This window comes from Nematostella vectensis, chromosome 9 (genome assembly GCF_932526225.1).
Source record: "Nematostella vectensis chromosome 9, jaNemVect1.1, whole genome shotgun sequence".
NCBI classification, from domain to species: Eukaryota; Metazoa; Cnidaria; class Anthozoa; order Actiniaria; family Edwardsiidae; genus Nematostella; species Nematostella vectensis.
In genome coordinates, this window is record NC_064042.1 from 6,626,964 (window position 1) to 6,648,307 (window position 21,344).

A 21,344-nucleotide genomic window follows, 5' to 3' on the forward strand; every position below is an offset into this window, starting at 1 on the left:
TAAACACCAAACCGAACCGCGCTCCTGTGCCAGGCGTTTGTCACCTTCAGTTGTCATTCACCCTCTGAACTGACAACAGCTCCCGGTAGCGCTTTGAATAACAATGCGAATAGAGAAGAAGATTTTTACTATATCCTGCTCGGATTATTTCAAATTACAACAATTGATAGCATAAACTCTACTAGAAATATTCAAAAGTGTTTCACATACTGCAGAATGACGATAAACACCGGTATATGTTGAATTACAATTACACGCGCTGTTACGCGATCTCAGTCTCGCAATCTCACACTTAGCAGCTAAAATATCTACATTTTAGCCTATAAGCTCCCCCTGCAGAATTCCTCCTTTGAAAGTAAACCTGTAATATAACAAAGCTTTGGTAAAAATGGTGTTCTAACCACTTAATAAAAGAATGAGTGAATCATACGGTACAAGCCGTGATTGATAAATATACTACCGTTGCGCAAGTCACGTTGCAGATTCTAAGTAAACAGACGATTTAAAAGCGAAATAATTTTAAAATCTTCAGCAAAATTGCTTTACTGTAGGACTTAATTTCTAGATTTCATATGTGATGTATAAGTCTACTTTAAGTTTCTAAATATGTTTTATTTTTGCCTCTGAATTGTACGATATATAAGCAAATCGAAGAAATTTATTTTCCCGCTTTGAGTTCCGTTACCACCGGCCATCTTTACTTCGGATTTGAAGGTGTTTAACACATTGACCCCTCAACCGGCCTGTACCGGCTTTGGGAAGTACCCACAACCCAAAAAATTCATAAATGCAAAATAAACACAACAAGATAAGGGTACTCATGTATCTGTACTCTGTGAAAGAGAGTTAGTTACTTTTTGTAAAACTGTAATCTGTATATAACAAGATCTGTTAAGTTAAAAAAATATTCACTGTTCAGTACGTGTCTGTTTTTTCTCTCTGTAGAAATAATCATTAATATCGTTGTATCGCGGTTAAAATAACGCTCGGGAGAAGAGATTAGTATCGTAAAATCGAGAATATCGTGTATCCAATAGCGTAAAATCGAGGTTATTTCTTATACATTTCACTGTATTTCCGCCGGGAGAGAGGTGCGGCATCGTAAAATCGAGGTTAGTCGTAAAATCCAGGTTCCTCTGTACTGTATCATTTGGAGTGAAATATTCATTATCTAACTACCACTTTTGGACGGAATTTAGAGGTACTGTAATTTCCATTCATCGAATTCGTAGGTTTTGACTAAGCCACGTGCTGTATGAAAGTCAATGTGACCAATGTATACCTGCTCCAACTATCCTAAAGCCCGTGGACGCAAACTACTGCCATATGTAATTAGCGCCGATGCGAGCACATCTAAAAAATCGCGAGAAAACCGAAAGAAGTGTTAACGGGTAACACGCTACTGATTTGAATTTGTTTTGCAGATATTTTTTGCCTAGTTTGGGAGCTTGCAGCTAGTTTGGCGCCGTCCGGCCCTAAGCTACTTAGCACATTGACAAAGACCGAGAATGCTAGGGCTGCCACACACACAAAAGGGTAGGGAAAAGAAAACCAGCAGCAAATTCGGCGTTGTAAGTGTGTGTGTGTGGGGGGGATCAATATTCAAGAATCAAGATACTTCAATCGGGTCATGTAGAAGCTATCAGAAGATTTCACCACATTGGATTGATGCAACACAGACGAAGAACGAGAATACAATAGAACAATGAGGTATTTCCTTTTGTTTTGGCCTTCTATTTCCATCTCTCTCCCGTACACGCAATGCGTACTACCAGGGGCTCATAAGTAGGGGCAATCAACTTCCCCACATTCTGGTACTATATAGGTGTCACGGCGTTTCCTAGGATCAGGCTATTTTTAGACGCTCGGGTGAGCCAATCAGATTCGACCTTAGTGCTGACGTTCTGGCTGAGCTCTACTGCACGCGCAGTCTCAGGCAAAAAGCTATGTTCTCTCTTCGGTACTTTGACTTTTGTTGCTCTCTTCTTTGGTATTAATCCAACCCTACCTACGACTTTGAATTCTGGCTTGCAATTATTTTGGTAAACAAACAAAACCGACGGATGATGGATAAAAAAATACTCTTCCTAACTGCAATTTGCGCGTGCAGCCTCACGTCACTCGCGCGCGCGCACCAACGTCAACGTAGCTGCTGGTTGGCCCGTTCGAGCGCGCGCGTCTAAAAATAGCCTGATCTTGAGAAACGCCGTGACAATAATATATTACAGATGATTGCCCCTACTTATGAGCCCCTAGTACTACTTATCCCGGCAATAGTTGAAACATCGTCGCCGATTTCTAGCTGTGACGCTTCTGCACCGCCCCTTGACACCCCACTCAGCTCAGGACGAGAGGGAGTGGGTCGAGTGTCTCCATGTGATAGTGGCGCCACCTGGCCTCGTCGACATGACCCAAAAAGAACGTGTCTGAACTCAGGCATCCTCCAGGCATACACCAGGATGTTAACACACGAGTTTGAGTACTGCAACTGCAGTAGCGCGAAGAACACATCGTTATCATAGTACGGATACTCTAAGTAACTCCACATGGTCAAGTAACAATTATAAGGCATCCACGTGATTAGTGACGTCAGCGTGACAATGAGAAGCGTCACGGCAAGTTTCTTGTCACGCAATTGTCGACTCTTATGTGAATTACCTCCCTGGACATGACTGAATTTCACTTTTAACAATACTCCAGAGTACGCTATTATTATTATAAGCACAGGCAGATACAAAAAGACGAGGTATAAGTACTTGAAAATGATGTATGGAAGCGTGGAGGTATATTTGGACGGCACGTAGATACTAATCACAAGACTTGAGAGCGCCCATGGAGCCGCGATAATGGTGATGTAGAAGGCGTTGCCCAGTGTTCGATGATAGAATGGGAAGACAACGGCCACAAAACGCTCCACGGAAACCGCCGCAAGCAAGAAAACAGACGCCAAGCTTGAGAAATAGTCCAGCGTGTAGCAAGATCTCTTAATAGTATCGTCAATACTCCATCGATATATAAAACCCAAATCGAAAATGACTCGGAGAAAAACGTTGATGCCGACGAGAAGATCGGCAAAACATAGGTTAACAAGGAGATAGTAGGGTCGGCGGCGTCGGAGAACATTAGTTTTCATGAAGACGACAAGGCTGATAGAGTTACCGATTATTGTTAACAGCGCGAGGATGCTCCCTGAGGATATTATTGCCTTGAGATTCCCAAGGTTACTCTGGTCTTCTGTTCCCGTTAAGTTCTGGCTTGTGTTCATTGTAAGAAGATCAAAACGTTATTTATTCTAATACGTCAATTTGTTTCGCGATGACACAAGGGTGAACTTTGAATCACAGTGAAATGCGACAAGTGAAGTTGCCTCGACCGATCACGGGTTGAACATCTTGCATTCAAATAATTTATTGTTTCTGTAGGAACAAAGCATCTATTTTTTTTCCTGTGCTGATTGTTTACCCATCCGTATTCGTTTTTTAACTTATAAGTCCAGGTACTCTATGTTTTCCTTGAAAAATCCCACTCAACTGTAATTGTTTTCACGGATACTTTCGGCACACCACACGAGCTTGAATTACTCTTAGTTGGTTGTAATTTTTCTAGCGATTTATGGTTTTGGATGACACTCAATTTTCGTTGCTCAGCTGACAATGCTGTTTACCTTTATATCAGTTGTCTTGGATGTGCCAATAAGAAACTTATCTCACACCGGATGGTAAAGACTGATGCAAATATAAAAAAATAGCGTTATTAGATACTTTTTCGCTTACAGAAATGATAACATTTGTTAGAAAGCTTTGTATGTTGAGAAATATTCGTGACATTATTTGGGAATTTGCGATACTTTTAGTTGATGTAATGGGTTGTATTGACAGAAATTAAATCACAAAGGATGAATGAGAAGAATTAGAGGAAGAACACCAAAGGACTCGAACCATTTTTTGTGTTTCGTTTTTTTTTTTTCAAGACAAACACAAAAGAAGTACAAAAAAACAAGGCAGTCATTGCAAGCCATCAAACTGATGTCATTATTGACAGCTCTATAAAAGATAATATAAAACTAATTAAACCAGAGGCGGAACATGTCATTAACAAAAAGATCAAGGTTGTGTAATTATTGCTTATTTCTATTTCCTCGTTTCTCTTTGCGGGAGCCCTCGTTTGATCTAGATGCAGCTGACTTCACGTAACTTACACCATTTGGACAACGTGGGCCGTTTATTGTGTACACGATTTAAATAAGCTTTAGTATGTCCCGTGTATAATTAGCCGTTACCATCGAGAAGAGAAACAAATTAATCCCGTACTTTCTATTTCAATATACCGGTTGTCAGTTCAATTACGAATGTCAAATGGTAGTTCTAAGACCAATCACTGCTTATGCGCATTATTATTTGTAAGAATAGAGACTAGGAGGGAGGGTTTATTAAATACCCTGGGGGATTTCAGCTCAAGAACACGTAAGCCGAGGAGGGCCATCAGCTTTAAGAGGCAATACGAAATTATTATCATGAAATCTGGAGGCCTTTCACGGCTTTCGCCTCGAAGTAATGTGTTCTACGTTTGCCGATCGAGTCACAAGTATTGGTATTAGTTATTTTTATTTATACAAGTATCGTTAATCGCGCGCTGATTTGTCAAGGGTCCCCAATTCGTATAGCAGCGGGCTCCAAAGTCTTTCTAAGAACGTTCTATGGGCAAAATTGAAATAAGGCCTCGATCAAACGAAGATGGGAGTCGATGAGAGTTCCGCTCTTTTAAGCTCTTATAGGATTACGATTAAATTGTCTTGGTGAGAGTGATCACTTTTTTTTTTCAGAAAATAATTATTTGACTTCAGAATTTATCACTGAACCGGGAATTACACGTTGAATTTCATTTTTTGTGAAAAGCTGATCGAAATACTCTCATTAACTAACTCTGATCAGCTCTCATGTCGAATTTGAACATATTTAAAGGGAATGAGAGTCGGTGAGAGTGCGTGAGAGTGTGAGAGAGTGCATGGTCAAACGGGCATGAGATTTGGAACCCTTAACAACTCCCATCTCCGTTGATAGAGGCATAAACTGTTTAAGGAAGACGTTTTTTTACTATAAAGTATTTTTTTTGCTCAATAATAAATTTCTTCATTTCTTAATAAATCACTCACAGTAGTCTTGGGCTGCCCGTGCCTAGCATTGTAAGCATTGATTTAAAACTTCTTTTCTAAAATAAAAAAAAATCTTAAATACAGCCTTTATACAATGTCTATCAAAGGGTCGAAAAACAACCTTGAAAATGGTATTGAGGGATTTCCATGAAGCTGCGCACTTTTCGGCCCATCACATACGAAATTTTGTTTTATTTGCTTCGCTAATGAATAGGAAAAGCTACGTAAATGGAAAGGATAATTGACATATGCCAAATACTGCGTAAGCTTAAACACTGCGGTAATCCTAGTTCCTAATTCCTAAGTTCCTAGTCAGTTCCTTATCGGGGCCAGGGGGTACTTTATAAAAAAATGCTGAAATGGTAAAAATAACTCATTTACCCGAGTAAAATCAGCTAGTATCAATAGAAAGGCATTATAAAAATGATTTTTAAAAACTATTTTCAGCAATTTGTGTATTTTTTGTGGATTCTAGACTAATGTTTAGTGGGTCAGACGTTGACTAGACTTGTCTGGTTTCTAGTTTAGACGATTGCAATTTTCTATGTAATACACAAGGAAATAGCTTTAATAACGTTTTTATACCGATTAAGAGTTTATATGTTGCTAACTTCTCAAAAAGCATACGTTAACTATTGTGGACCACCCAAGTAGAAGTCACGCTTGGATCTCGCGCCTGTTAGTCATCCTAGCTACGCCAATAACTAACTGCGCTACATCTAAACTACGGATAGTAAAATAGAAACTGGACCTGAAGTGACCGGGATATAATTTGAATCATCCGAAATAAGGTGAATTCTTTAAATTTTATCAAAATTAATAGAGATTTGCATCATTTTTTACCAGTTTCTAATCGGTTTCTACTCATGACCGGAAGTAGAAACTGGTTCTTAATTACACCTTTTGCTGTTCAATAACGGGAAAGGGACATTCATTTGTGCCAAACGTTGTATCGTTAACGTGCATTGTACGTTCATCAACATCGCACGAAACATCCTTAGCGTGACTCGACTTTCAATAACAATGATTGAATATGCGCGAACATTCAAAAGCATCAACGGACAATCAATAACGCAATTGGGCATTCATTCGGGATTGAATGAACATTCTTTTGCATGCAATCGAAAATTCAATTACACGTTTGGACAATCAGAAGCGTTTATTGACAATCAGTTAAAAATAGCTAATTCATTAGTGCTATTAACATAAACAAAGACAATCAATAAGCCTTTTCAGACAATCATGTTCATCAATGTGACATTCATCAATGTGGTTTGACAACCATTTATCCGATTTAAACCAAACAACAAGGAAAAATAAAAGAGCTACTATTTTCCTCTTTTCTTCAAACAGTGGGCTCCTAAAATTAAGAGAAATATAGAACAATAAATAATTTTTAACAAAAAACAAGACAAACAAACAACACTTTTTGTGGAGGGTTTATAAAAGCAAAAAATATATACTCACTCGTTCGCTATAGAAAAACAAAAAATGTTTGTATGAGAAATGCCGCCAAGAAACCCCTCGAACACAGGGAAGAGCTAGAAGAGGGGAGAGAGAGCGTACCGCCAAGTATGTGGTCAAAGTGGAAGAAATATCACAGTCATTTTGGCTATTTCGCCCACTAACGGTCTTATCTTCGACTCTTCTCTATCATCGGGGGAATGAATGCACAAAGATTCAACGACTTCACAAACATGACTGAATCTTCACCCCAAAGAAAACGTCATTTTTATTTATGGCGGTGCACCAGCGCACCATCAAGAGGAGGCTACAACATAGGAACAGTCACGGGAGCGAAATGCGGGCAATGGTTTCGTTTTATGCAAACCTGTATACCTCGCTGTGTTAATAGAGATTGATTTCAGGTATAAATGTCACCTTCAAAGATCAAAAACAACACTTAAACTAATGATATTTTTTTTTCTTATAATGTTTGTTTGAATCGAACAAATGTTTGTCAAACCACATTCATGAATGTCACCTTGATGAACATGATTGTCTGAAAAGGCTTGTTGATTGTCGTTGTTTATGTTAAAAGCACTAATGAATTTTCTATTTCGTATAACTGATTGTCATTAAACGCTACTGATTGTCCAAACGTGCAATTGAATTTTCATTGGGCGCAAAAGAATGTTCGTTCCAATCGAATTGAATGTTCAAGTGCGTTATTGTTTCTCCGTTGATGCTAATGAACGGTCACGAATATTCAATTATTGTTATTGAAAGTCGAGTCACGCTAAATAATGTTTCGTGTGATGTTGATGAACGTACAATACACGCTATCGATGTAACTTTTGGCACAAATAAATGTCCCTTTCCCGTTAATGAACAGCAAAAGGTGTATAGAAAATACTTTCAAACCCTTCACGCCCACTTTAATGCACAACACATAGTATAATACAACTAAGTAATCAAAAGCATAAGTACAAATTTGGATTTTTTTGTACAAATAGGATCGCCTTATGAATGTTTTGCACTAGTAATAACTCAAATAGAAATTTAGCATACATCCGCTTAATAGCGCAAAAATCGATGTAAAAAAAATAATGTTGAAGAATATTGCAGCCGTACTCTCAAATTCTATACAGAAAATAGATAATTTCGATATTTTTTTGTTTTTGAAAAATTACCCCCTCCCCCTGCCTTACGATTAGAAACTGACTAGGAACCAAGAAGTTTTAGGAACCAGGATCACATCGTTTACTTGAAGGATCGGAATATGTGAGCCAGTAATGGTTGTTTAAGCTACCGCGGTGATCCTAGATACTAACCCTCAGATACTAATCAGTGACTTAACAGATACTAGGTCAGGGAGGGTACTTCATAAAAAACAATAATAAGAAGAAATAGCTATTTACCGAGTAAAATCAGCTAGAATCGATGGTAAGGCATTATAATTATGGTTTCTTAATTTATTTACAGCAACTTGTGTAATTTGTTTTGATCCTAGACTTTGTCTGATTAGAATATTTTGTCTTGTTTCTGGTTTAGGCGCTTTTCAAATTTTTATGCGACACACAAGGAAATAGCTGTAATATACATTTCTAAGACGTTTCTATACCGATTTAGCGCTAAGTTATTGCTAAGTTTTCAAACAACAAAAGTTTGCTTTTGTACTTTTTGGCGCCGACATTACTACAGTAATTGCGCAATGTTTATGAAGGATTAAATATAAACTGGACTCGAATTGACCGGAATAAAATCAAATGATCCGAAAGAAGGGGATTTTTTTTTTCTTTTGAGATCTGCATCAGTTGTTGGACCAGTTTCTGATCTGTTAAAAATGTTCCTACCTGGCTGCTATTTATATACAAACAAATCCAAATTCGTTCCTCCGTATTTTTTTAGTTTTATTATACTATGTGTATGTGTAGGATCGCCTTTTAAATATTTCACGCTAGTGATGACTCAAATAGAAATTTAGTCTAAATCTAAATTAACATAGCGCAAAAATCGCTGCAAAATATTTTGACGACAAAATAGGCATTTTTTTTGTTTTGTTTTTACCCCCCCCCCCCCCCCCCTTGCTATTAGTTTCTGTTTGGTATCTGATTAGTTTCGGATTAGTATCTGTTTAGTATCTAAGAAATTTTAGTATCTAAGATCATCGCGGTCAAATTCTGCCTTTAGTAACAACCTTATTATTGCTATTGATCATCAGTGTAATTCTTTCCCTAATAATTCATTTTGCATCATATTCTTATTTATACTAAAAATTGAGAACATCGTTAAAAACATATTCAGCATTCAAATGTCCCCAAAATAACAACGGCCCAGCCTCAACTGAAAATTGAATGTACTTATAAAAAGAAAAGATATTCAGTAAATTTCCGTTCGGTCACTGGTCTCAGCAAATCAGAAGCGTGAACGATGTTTTTTCACTGTGAAGAAAAGTCGTTAGCGGTTCTGATTGGACGAACGATATTTTTTCACTGCACTTGAATGGCTTTAATCCAAACGCATCAACGAGTGCATAAAAATCGTACACGCATTGTCCATTATTTAGTAATTTATTTATTTCATAAATGTCGGGATTTTAGAGATTAAAATGTGCACTACTTGCGTAATGAGCTACAGTCTCGTGCGTGACATTAGCGAGACAGATTCATTTCAATGTAAGTTTCTGTCTGTCTTCAACTGAACCGTCGAACAGCACAAACCTCGGAGCCTCTGCAGCCAAGTCTAATAAAATGTTATGTAATAACCTTATTAAAATTTCTCAGTATGTATATAATAAACTCGTTTTGTATAAAAAAAAAACTTACTCGTTCGCTCCGCTCACTCGTTCGTTTTTTGATACTGCACAACTCGTGAATAAAAGCCGTACGCGCGCATTTTCCATTGTAGTATTCTCTATATACTAAGCTCGTCCCTATATTAACAGTGACGTTTGGTGTCATTTTAACAAAAAGCAAAAGAATATACCCTTTGAAGCATGTTTTAGAGGAAGGGAAGGGCTTGGATAGAGATAGGGGGCTTATAACTTAGGCCGCCAAGTGCAAATTGCGCCAGCACCTGCCAGCATTGCTGGCGAATTTTCGCTTGACTGACTATAGAAAAAAGGAAATGTCAAAATGGGAAAGTGACTTTCTGACATTTCCTTTGTCTTGTGGTCAGTCAAGCAAGAATTTGCCAGCCATGCTGGTAGGTGCTGGCGCAGTTTGCACAGGGCGTTATTATTATGGCTCTAGAGAAAAGGAGGTGTTAACGAAATGGCGGCTTTAAAGAGCCTTTACGGATTAACTTTAGCGAGTAACGTCGCCGCAATAAATCAGCTAAATCTTAATATCATAGCTAACATATTCCAATCATTACGAGATCCTGTCAAGGTGGCGGGGTTGTTCTTAGTTGCTAATCTACCCACAGATTAATCTATTAAAGGAAAATAAATGAAAAATGCAAACCGGAATTCTTGAACTAAAGACTTGGTTCTTAGCGGGAAACTGGCGTCCTATAGCTGTTCGGATCAAATAAATAAGGAAAAATAATAATAACAGAGCTCATATTCGCTGACCTTAATACTGTTAGAGGTTGCGGGGCTGAAATTATCTACAGAGGGGGAAGAAATGCAAAATGCACTCCTTTTCGTTATCTTGCAGACTTGGGTTTCTTTTGTTAAAGGTGAGAGTAGAACTACGGAGAAATTTGATTGGAAAATTTAGATAAAGTCCTGAATAGTTTCAATGAAATAGCCTAGAATTTACCCTTAAGAACAAACATAACTTTATAACCGAAAACAATTTCTACAGTAGCGAACAGGGAAAGGTGAGTTTATACTCCAACCGCTCCCGTCCTCGCTTAAGACCGTAAAGAGGTGAATTTCACGTCGTCTGGCAGAGAACGGTTGGAAATCTCTAAGGTAGAACGCATTATCACGTACGGCTTTTGAATTTCCAAATCAATTTCATTGTCTTCTACCGTCACTTAACAAGCAAGAAAAATGTGACAAAAGATACTTTATGCTCTCATTTCTCCGTTTACTACCAGAAAAATAAATATAAGTCTAGAATGCTAAAACGTGAGTTTTCACATTCCCCTGTGCGGAAAATGAAGCTGTAAGTTATCGGCTATTTGCATAAAATGCATAAATGCATGTTCTTCTGGCCTTCGCCGTAGTCGTTGCGTATAATGTACCTAAACGGCAGGAACACTGCTGATAAAAGGCACATCATTTTAATAATGACTAACATTTTCACATATTGCCCAGTGTTCAATTAAATTCTATTACTTATTTGAAAAAAAAAAAAAAAGAAAAAAACCGCCAAATTGATTTCATTTTAAAAGCGACCGAAACAAAAGTTGTTTCAGGGGGAGGGGTGGTTGCCGGTTCCAAATCCTATTTATAAGAACGCGGGGATTTTAAACTATTCAACAAATTAGTTGTCGGTTGCATATATACCGCTTGAAACCCGTTGGTTAAAAAAAAAAAACGTTCATATAATATATCTAAAGAAATATCCGCTCATAAAAGGGGGGGGGGGGGGGCTGCCCCCAAGATTTTGTCAGATAGGTCAGAAGGCTGCACTTAAGTGTAAGGTTTGTTCTCCGAGTGCGCATGCGTTCTAGACTATTTTGTACTCAGCAGGGGCGTAGATAGAATTTAATATATCACATATTGCAATTGTACGTACAGTAGTTGCCTGAAAATACAGTAGAAAGCCTAAAAAATTTAGAAAATTTCTTATACATTTACTGTAAGGTTCTTAAATAAATGGTGTATATAGGTATGAGATAACACATTTTAGACTAACAGGTTCTTAATTTCCAGGTTCATATATGTGGGAACTACTGTAACTTATCTATATTTTTTGTTAATTTAGATACGCCATTCCTTGAATATGCGGGTTCGAGTTATTATCTGGGTTCTACTTTGCGTAAACAGGGTCGTAGTCCTAAAGGGGATCTTTTAATCAAATTTTCCTGATCGCTTTTGCTCCCTAATTCCATCTTACCGGCCTCTTTTTAATTTCTCTTCCTGTGTAAGCCAATGCTGTTTTCTGCAAAAAACAAAGGCTAATTTCCCTTGCTTACCCCATTCAAAACCAACCCTACGCAACTCAAGCGCAATGTTTAAGACATGGTCCGCCTGCTCTTCTCTGTTTTGTAAGGTGACCCGTGTAAGTTACTGGAAATGAAAGATAGAGGTGAAGGAAGATATCTAAAAAATCATGAAGAGGCCAACTTCACGGAGCAAACAGAAGCAGGCTGCATTGTGAAGTGCTTGTTCTTCAGCCCAAACCGCTATTGTCAATCAGCCAACTATTTCCCTGTGACCAAAACCTGTCTGACCAGCACGTCGACCCGCCATCAACACCCAGAGGACTTTGTCTACGCACCGGGGAGTGTTTATCTTGGAACTGTGGTAAGGCTTCTCCTGTTAGCAAATGATTTGCTGATCTCTGTTACATTATGGAGATTTCCATTCTACAACAAAAAACGGCTCAATTGTCTTTTCACAGTAGCAAATAGTGTAGATGATGTAATTTGATTAATGATGAAAAATCAAATATTCTAAACAAAAACAAAACTTATTACGGACATGTTTTAAAATCCAGGGCCGTAGCAGAGGGTGGGGCATGAGGAGCACGTATCCCACAAATATTTTATAACAATCAAACGAAATGACCAATATCTCGGCGTGGCCATGCCAACAGTATTTTCTTAATGTTTCTGTATCTTGCCCCCTGGTATTTAGTATTCGAAGCTTACTACGGCTCTGTGATTTTTAAATGGTTTGCCCACACAGCCACACATACATTTCATAACATATATAATACAGGATAAAATATTAATCCTCCAATCGACGACGACGTTTCCGACGGAAACCTCAACCGTTAAAAGACAAAATAATCTATTAAAATCCTTTATATTTAACAGGCCATCCGCTTTAAATTATCAATCAAATTCTCAAAGAAACTTCCAATAGACACACTGCTTTCAATATTTTGAAATATTTTTCGCGTTTTCTGTTAAAAATCATCGGATATTGTTAGGTAATCGACCGGAAGTAAACTGGTGACAATGCGACTTTAAAATCGCCTTTTATCTTCAGAACGACTGCGTTACTGGTTCATGTCCGAGTGACCTGATGTGCAAGGCTGACTTCGTGAATGGCGGGTTCTCGTGCGTCTCTCCTATTGCATTACGACCACGCGGTACCGTTAACCACATATTAGGGACCTTAAACACGAACGCGCGCTATAAACGGGATAGCTCTCGCGCAAGTCGTCGTCATTCACAACTAGACTTCATTGAGTGCGGACCTCTGTAACCGCCGGAAGACAACTTTTAAGTACAAAAGAGTGTTAAATAGCTATCAGGCATATTCGGGAAAGTGTTAGGGCCCATTCTTTACAAAAAAAAAAGGGGAAAAAATTTTCCTTGAAAAATCAAACACGGCGCGCGCGCTTTTTTGGAATGGCGTCATTATAGTGCGCACGCGTGCAAACAACGAATTTGAAATATTCATCGCGTCAAAACCTATCTAATCATCGCTATTTTTCGTTCTTTTTCAAGAAACAGCTGTTGTAAAGATTATGTTTGCTTCAATAGTGTGTCCACTCTAGAACTCTCTTTTAGCATTTTGGTCTCTCTCTACGGGGCTCTGCACTCAGTAAAATGTCAAATGACAGGCAAGTCCCTTTTATAGTGCGCGTTCGTGTTTAAAGTTCTTAAAACCTTTCACGTATATCAATCTAGCCAAAACAAAGCATAGATAAACTTTCAAATTCTGAAAAGTGAATTGAATTTTATTGAAATTTGAATTTTCTACAGATCTTTGAAAATTTTCCTGGCCGCGCGAAAGGAGATTGGATCGAGTGAATAATTCAAAGTTTTGGCGGGAAAATCTGAAACAACGTATTTTCCTTAAATCCGTTAAAATTCAGAGACGGCAATACCACAAAATATTGGCGAATTGTTTTCTATTGCAATGCTACCCACCATGAAGCAAAGAATAATTTAACCCTTTCACTCCTGGGTACTTTTGAGCAACATTGTAAGAAAAACAGACTGAAAACAGAAACCTCCCCTCCTATTTCAAGTCCAACACTACCAGTTAAGCTAAGCTACCGCTGACCCAAGACGGTATGCCTTGAAGTTTCCAACAATGCACTGCGGTGCCTTTTCTTTCTAGCGACGGCACTGCTACAGCCTTTTGCTTACAACAGTTTTGCTTGTAATTTGCTTAAAAATTACAGCTTTTTCACATCTGGAGAGAGCCTTAGGACATCATGAAGTCTTTTTGGGCATAATTAATGCTGTGCTTATGGATGTTTGCACGCTGAGGTTGATTCAATGGGATAATTCCTTGTCTGGGCTTCAGTGAGTGAGAAAGGAATTTTCTGCTGAATGGCCTCATACTCTCCAATGTTGGCCATCTTTGTGACTGATTGCTGTAAAATGGGACCTGACGGAGCGCAATAAAGGTATCTATTGGTGACTTGATCTGTGTTTGCTTGTCTCTATTTGTAGTTCGGAATTTTGTGTCTTTTTTGGTAAGAAATTTTTCAAAGTTTAAGCATTTGTTTACGAATTGGTCAGAAATTAAGGTTGATATTTTGACAAAAGTATCGGCGTGTTGGGGGATTAAAACTACGATTAAAACTACGGAAAGAGTGCTTGTCTGAATGGGTTTTTAATGAACTAAACAAATACCTCGTGGGCTCATCAATCACGTGACATCATGTCCACAGGGAACCCAATAACAATAACAACGATGTCAATCTATGAATGTCAGTTATATATGAGTTCAGATTTCCTCCGGGGGGCGCGTAGTTGCCGGGCCCAGTCTGCGATGCGGTCCCTTGTGGCAGCTGTAATTTGCATGCTTCTCCTAGGCTGGTTGGACCGGAGCTGAACTCCTGTCTGCGCGTCTGCAGCTTCCACAACATCAGTAGTAATCTCAAGGGGATATAGCTTGGAGATAGGTCTGTTCGTGTGACCCTTAGCTGTTTTTAAGGTTACAGCCCGTACACATCCATCGGCACCTCTAATCAGATCTTCCACTACGCCTAGTTTCCACTTCAACCTCTTTTTCTCGCTGTGGATCTGGACAACGTTTCCTATCTTGACGCGTGTTTCACCGCTGCCACCTGTTGTGCCATGGAAGCACCGCAGCGAAGTGAGGTACTCCTGCTTCCAGCGCTGCCAGAAGTGTTGTATAACTAGTGCTACACGAGTAGCATCCCTTCGGAGATGATCATCGTTTCCATAGCTCGGGTCAGTTAGTTCGTCCGCATCAGTGTCAGGATGTGGGAGACTGGTAATCCTTCTTCCATACAGTAGATGGGATGGTGTGAGAGGGTCTTCATCATTTATGTCAGGAGAGACATATGTTAGTGGGCGGTCATTAAGGATAGCCTCAATTTCCATGACAACCGTCTGGAGAGTGACTAAGTTGATGGATGCTCGGCCAAGGACTTTCTTCAGCGTCGTCTTCGTGAGGCCGATCAGCCTCTACCAAAGCCCTCCATACAATAGAGCTCTCTACGGAATAAACTTCCAATCTATCCCTTGTTTGCCGAGCTCCTGTTTGAGCGTTGTTGAATTAAACAGGTGCTCGAGTTCAGCAGCCGCCGATTGGTAGGTACTGGCATTATCAGAAATGATAACGTCTGGAATGGACTGGAAGCTAGCGAATCTAGCTTTTCTATTTTCTGCGGTTATGGACGAACCTCAATACAAGAGCGGTTACACGTAGAAGTTTCCTCAGTGTTCTGTTTCTAGTGGGATCCATGATCGTGCTGATGCTTGGGTTCTCTACTGAAGTCGCGTCTGCTTCAGAGATGGTTCGGGGGTAACTTTAGGTTCTTCCTCTCGGATCTCAACAAGAATGGTGGTGCTTGATTCCCACGTTGGCCAGTCGCATTCTGAAGTTATCCAGGATGGACCATGCAGCCATGCTGTTGATGCTTGGAGCTCTGCTGTGGTTAGACCCCTCGTTAGTAGGCCTGCTGGATTATCGCGAGTGGGGCAGTAACGCCAACTAGATGGCTGAGAGAGACGCTTGATTTCTCTGACTCGGTTACCTACAAACTGCTGAGGTTGCTTATTACTGTGAAGCCAATTGAGCACAATCTGGCTGTCTGACCAGAAGAACGCTTGTAGATCAGGACAATTCTTCTGCAAAGAGTTAAGCAAGTACTCTGCAAGGTTTGCACCAGCCAGTGCTGCCATCAATTCTAGTCTGGGGAGTGACAGTTCCTTTACTGGAGCGACACGTGCCTTCGCCATCACAAAGGAAGTCTGATTGGCCTGCCGTATGTATGCCACAGCTCCGTAGGCTTTCGGGCTAGCATCCACGAACACATGCAGCTGGGTCGTCTCGTTGGCTGACCGATTGCTGAGATAGCATCTAGGAATAGTAAGATTGGTTGATTGTCGGATTTCTTGCGCAATGCTGAGTCAGCGAGTTTGAATCTCCCCATTCAGGGGTTCATCCCAATCTATGTTTAACTTCCAGAGGTCCTGGATAAGGATCTTAGCGCGGACTGAGATGGGGGTGATGAGGCCTAGTGGGTCAGAGATCTTAGATGACTCCCTTAAGATCTCTCGCTTTGTGACAAGAGTGTCGTCAGGTACTAGTAATTCTTTACATGCAAGTGTTAGCGTGTCGGTTGAGGTGTCCCACCGTAAGCCTAGAACATTGACACTGTCGCAGTTGGCATCATTCACTCCATCAAGGGCAGCACGATGGAGAAGGGGTTGACTATTGGATGCCCAAGACCATAAGTTGAACTTGGCTTCAGTCATGACACTTCTTGATGCGTCATAGTAACTCAGGGCCTCTTGATATGTTTCACAGCCGGTGATGATGTTGTCAACATAGAGATTGTCCCTCATGTCCTGTGTGACTGGTGTCTTATGATTATCAAGGTGTGTTTGAAGGACAGCATTCAGCATAAAGGGGGAGCTCGCAGAGCCGAAAAGGACCGAATTAAAATGGTAGGACTGGAACTCACTTTCGGGGTCACTGGGATCGGAGAGCCATAGGAACCGTGTCATGTCGCGGTCAGCTTCACTGAGACGTACATGGAGGAAAACTTTTTTCTATATCAGTGTAAATTCCAATAGGGTGGGCGCAAAACCGCACTAAAATCGAGCCCATGTTGGCTAGGTAAGGTGAACCGACCTCTAGGCAGTCGTTCAGACTTGGGGTCGAGGGGGCCTGGTGACAACTACAACCGAAGACAATACGAATGGGCGTGGTCGATTACTTCCTTTTTACATGGTGGTGGGGTATGTAGTGGGCGTGGTCAGACGGGTCAGGGTTGCTAACCTTCTCAATGAACCCTCTGGCCTCTTGTTCCTTGATGATGTCGTCATAACTCTTCATCAAATCTGGTGTCTGGTGAAGTCGTCGTGCGGTAGCCCTTGTGCGTCTCTCGCAGATACTAAAGTTAGTTGGGAGAGGGGCGTGCTCTTCCGTCGTCGTCTCTAGTGATCGAGGTGGCCTGGTAATTAGTCATGAAATTCTTTTCAGGGGGGTCAGCATTGGGTGATATGCCCATTGACTCTAGGGACCAAAATTGCTGTAGATCAAATACAGCCAGTTCTAGAATCTTCTAGTAGATGTAGGGGTGCTATTGGTAGGATACCTATGGTGGCTTATAGGAAACCTAGGAGTTTAAAGGATATGTTGGTGCACTCCTCTCTTAAAGAGGATAGTACTCAGGTTAGAGGTTGTGGTAAGTGTGGCGGTAAAAGGTGTAGGGTGGGAGTTTTGCAGTACAGTTACTAATAAGAAAGGTGTAGGGCGGGAGTTTTGCAGTACAGTTACTAATAAGAAATATGTCATTTATTTTTACTTGGACTGTAACTTAGATTTTGTTGTTTATCTAATTACTTGCTCTATGTGTAGCAAGCAATACGTAGGGTCTACAATCAATAGTTTTAGGAAGCGTTTTAATAATCATAAAAGTAGGTTAGATAAGTACCCTAGTTTACCGGTTAGTAAAAGAGTCAAGGATGACCTTTTCTATCAACATTTTCATTGCGACTATCATTTAGGTCTTAATAATGTTATGGTACAACTTATAGATAAGTGTAACTCTGAGGCTCAGCTTAGGGAAAGGGAAGGCCAGTGGGTTTATCGGCTTAAGTCTATCTACCTGCGAGGTCTTAATAGTGAGGACTTTTTTTTGTAGTAGGAACCCACGTAGAGATGTGTAAATTCTTTTTATCCATAGCGCGCGCTATTCTAGAAAATGCGCGTTTTTTTCAGTTGTAATGTTTTTGCGTCTCCCGCCACTATTCTGATGTAAATAAGCTTGTAATCATTCAGCTTCTTCAGTCTGCCCTGAAGAAGTCTTATTAAAGACGAAAATTTGGCAGAGTCGAATTCCAGTTTTTGGTGTATTGTATTCATTGTTCAGGTACGAGATCGCGACAGTTTGGGCTTTTTGATACTACTCATGTAATTTGGTTGACATCTCGATCTACGTCACAAATGACTGGACCCGGGCCTTTCAGTTCACGGCTTTCCGAACGTTGACCAAAATACCTCAATATTACAGATTTGAGTTATTCGCGGGAATGCGTGTTTTATAGGGTCCATGCGAACCACATACCATTTGGAAGATGAAAATATAAAGAATTGACAAAGTCTATCATCTCTGAAAGGTTATATGGACTTTAAGCAAGGACGACGACGACGGCTAGGGCAACGCGATCGAAAAAGATGTTTACGCGAGTGGCGATCAATAATAATATAATTGCAATGGAATAAGCAAAACATTATAGTCAGAGACAGATCAAAATAAACTAAGAACATTATTTCGTAGCGAACGTAGTTAGTGGAGTTTAGAGTCCAAACGTCCGCGTCCTCAATTGACCGTGAAACTTGGAGTTTTCACGTTGTGGTTTTATGGGAAACAGCTGAAATGTATCAGACATTTTCACGTGCTGCAATTTAATTCTGAATCAAATCCCATTATTTTATGCTGTCATCGTTGCGCCCTTTTACTAGCAAAATCCAAACTTTTACGATCAAAACCAGGTCTTCATATTTAGATGTATGCTTCAAAAAGCACGAGCAGTTTTTAGGAACTTATCAATTGGTAGCTAGAATGTTGGTATGGAAGAACGCACATACTAAGGTCGAGTTTAATTAAGGCGTAGGAAAGCGCCTCCAACAGCCATTATATCAGGCGCGTACCTGGATTTTTGTGTAGGAGGGAAACGGACAAACCGGGAGACAAAATCCTCAGAGCAGAGGTAATACTCGAGTGTTTATTTATCGTGACACTGTGAGAAGGTAATCCAAAGCCATGTGATTCGAGTCCCTGCAGCAATCATAGTGTTTGTAACAACACGCAAGAATGCAAAAACTACACATGCACCTGCTCTTCTGGATATACGGGAAGACACTGTGACACGTGTATGTTTTTTTGGTTCTTGCCAAATCTATATTAAGTGCTCGTATAATTCAAACCAGGTTTCCATTTGTTCTAGTGATACCCAAGCCGTGTGACTCGAGTCCCTGCAGTAATGGCAGTGTTTGTAACAACACACAAGACGGCAAAAACTACACGTGCACCTGCTCTCCTGGATATACGGGAAGACACTGTGACACGGGTATGTTGTTTTGTTCTTTGCCAAACCTATATTAAGTGTTCGTATAATTCAAGCCAGGTTTCCAATTGTTCTAGTAATACTCAAGCCGTGTGACTCGAGTCCCTGCAGTAATGGCAGTGTTTGTAACAACACACAAGACGGCAAAAACTACACGTGTACTTGCTCTTATGGATATACGGGAAGACATTGTAATACTTTAAAAAAGGTATTGCGCTTGTTAGTTACATTAGCAACATGAAAAGTATATCATCATTTTTAATTTTTATCAGCTTTCCTGTATCTTTTACAGCTGTCCTGTGAAGACATTGTTTGCCAATATGGCGGCACGTGTATCACGATGAACGACGGTATTGGCTGTGTTTGCGCCTTTGGATTTACAGGGGGCCGCCGTGAAACGCGTAATTAACTATTTGTCCGAGAGCTTAATACTGACATGGCTACCTTCTGGAAAAAGATAACATTTTCTGTTTCTATTTTCAGCAATCGAGTGCGTAGAGTACCACAACCTATCAGAACCTGATCGAAATGTGAATGCCGCACGTGTTGGAAGGTTCTGTGACGACAAATTGATATTTGGCCAATGGTATCGATTCGTTGGTGCTGCAGGAACGCGTATAATCAACCATTGCCCCACATCGGAGCAGCAACACTGCAATACCGACAACCAGGTCTGGTTGCTAGATGATCAGCCCAAACCTGGACAAATTAGAAAGGTACTCAGGAATAGCATTCTCGCCAACTACAATTGTTACAACTGGCCTGGTAAAACTAACGCGACACACTGCAACGACTTCATAGTGTATAAACTATGGCCGCTCAACTGTAATATTCGCTACTGTACCGAAGGTTAGGACAAGCAGTTGAGGAATTTAGCATAGCATAAGGAAGGTAATCCGGACTGATAGTAGTAGATCTAGCACACGCTATACCTTACTGATGATGAAATAAGAGACCGCTTTTACACGGTTTTTGTAATAAGTTTTTTCCCCGCTCATAAACTTAGGGCTACATGTAAACAGGCTAACCGAAAAGGGAAGAACAAAATCAGTATAAACAGTGCAAAAAGCATAATATGATAAAGTAAACATTATTATGATTAAACAATGTGTCCGCTACGAAATATCGTAAACTAGTTATCAAAGGGCATGAATCATTAGAAGCATAGCAGTACAATAAAACTGTGCGTTTATCAGGGCTTCCTATTATCGCCGTCCCCTTTTCCATAGATAATCAAAGATTTGGCAAGAGACCATGATATCTATCATGGTCTCTTGTTTTTTGACATTTTTCTTTTACGGCGGTTCTCAATATCAGCTTTTACCATTTATCATTATATTCTGTTTGGACCAGGCTTGGTGTGTATGCAGGGTAATCGACAAGCTATCGAGCCTTATGGTCTCATTAAAAATGTGTTTATCATCGTAACTTACTAAATCTTCTCTTTAATTCAGTGGAAATTTGACTGTTTGTTTTTTTTACACTTATTTTAAAAGTCACGTACGTCAAAGCTAGTTACATAGAAGTTGCACTGCCGACATTAAATCACAAATTTGTTTTGTGTCTTGAAAAAGGAAGATGAAATCCTTATAATTCTTATTATAAATATCTCACCTAATAAAATAGTAAAGTCTTCCTACTTTGGTGACATTTCCAAGTGATATATGACAAAATGTTTATACCAACTTCCTGTCGATTTTCTCAGAATCTCTAGATATTCGACGTGGAACTTTGGATGGCTTCTTCCCTCGGAGTGAATAGACTTAAAGAATGTCGATTACCCACTCCTTTGTTATTTTTTATCGTTGAAAATACAGAGGTTTATTCGCAAGAAAACTTCAAAATATCATTCTTTGAATAAAGTCTTATATGCTTGTGATGATATTTGATTGAATAGCCCAATTCCTAGTTCCACTATGACCGCTGGACTGGACTAAGGACGCATAAATAGCGTAAGCCTCGACTTGAGGCAAATTTCCTAAGCCAAATCTCGATAGAGCGGAGTAAGCTCACCAAACTTCCCTGAACTAGACATACAGGAGCAATTGCAGAATACCCCCCCACACACCCCAAGCTATATGTTTTCTAAAAAATTCGTCCCCACGTCCACGCGTCC

At 39.9% G+C, this 21,344-nt stretch overlaps 1 protein-coding gene across 1 annotated transcript; it reads left to right on the top strand.

Moving 5' to 3' along the window:
* Window positions 1-11,448: 11,448 nt before the first annotated feature.
* Window positions 11,449-20,865, top strand: LOC5500622 (neurogenic locus Notch protein). Its single transcript, XM_048732989.1, has 6 exons — window positions 11,449-12,017; window positions 12,708-12,810; window positions 19,109-19,231; window positions 19,306-19,436; window positions 19,521-19,629; window positions 19,712-20,865. The coding sequence occupies exons 1-6, from the start codon at window positions 11,787-11,789 to the stop codon at window positions 20,080-20,082; spliced, it is 1,068 nt and encodes a 355-aa protein (XP_048588946.1). The 5' UTR covers window positions 11,449-11,786; the 3' UTR covers window positions 20,083-20,865.
* The last annotated feature ends 479 nt before the right edge of the window (window positions 20,866-21,344 follow it).

Coding starts and splice junctions, on each gene's coding strand:
- LOC5500622 (XM_048732989.1), top strand. CDS start 11,787: ATGAAAGATAGAGGTGAAGGAAGATATCTAAAAAATCATGAAGAGGCC. Junction 19,232..19,305: donor GGGAAGACACTGTGACACGG/GTATGTTGTTTT, acceptor CAATTGTTCTAG/TAATACTCAAGCCGTGTGAC. Junction 19,630..19,711: donor AGGGGGCCGCCGTGAAACGC/GTAATTAACTAT, acceptor TTCTATTTTCAG/CAATCGAGTGCGTAGAGTAC.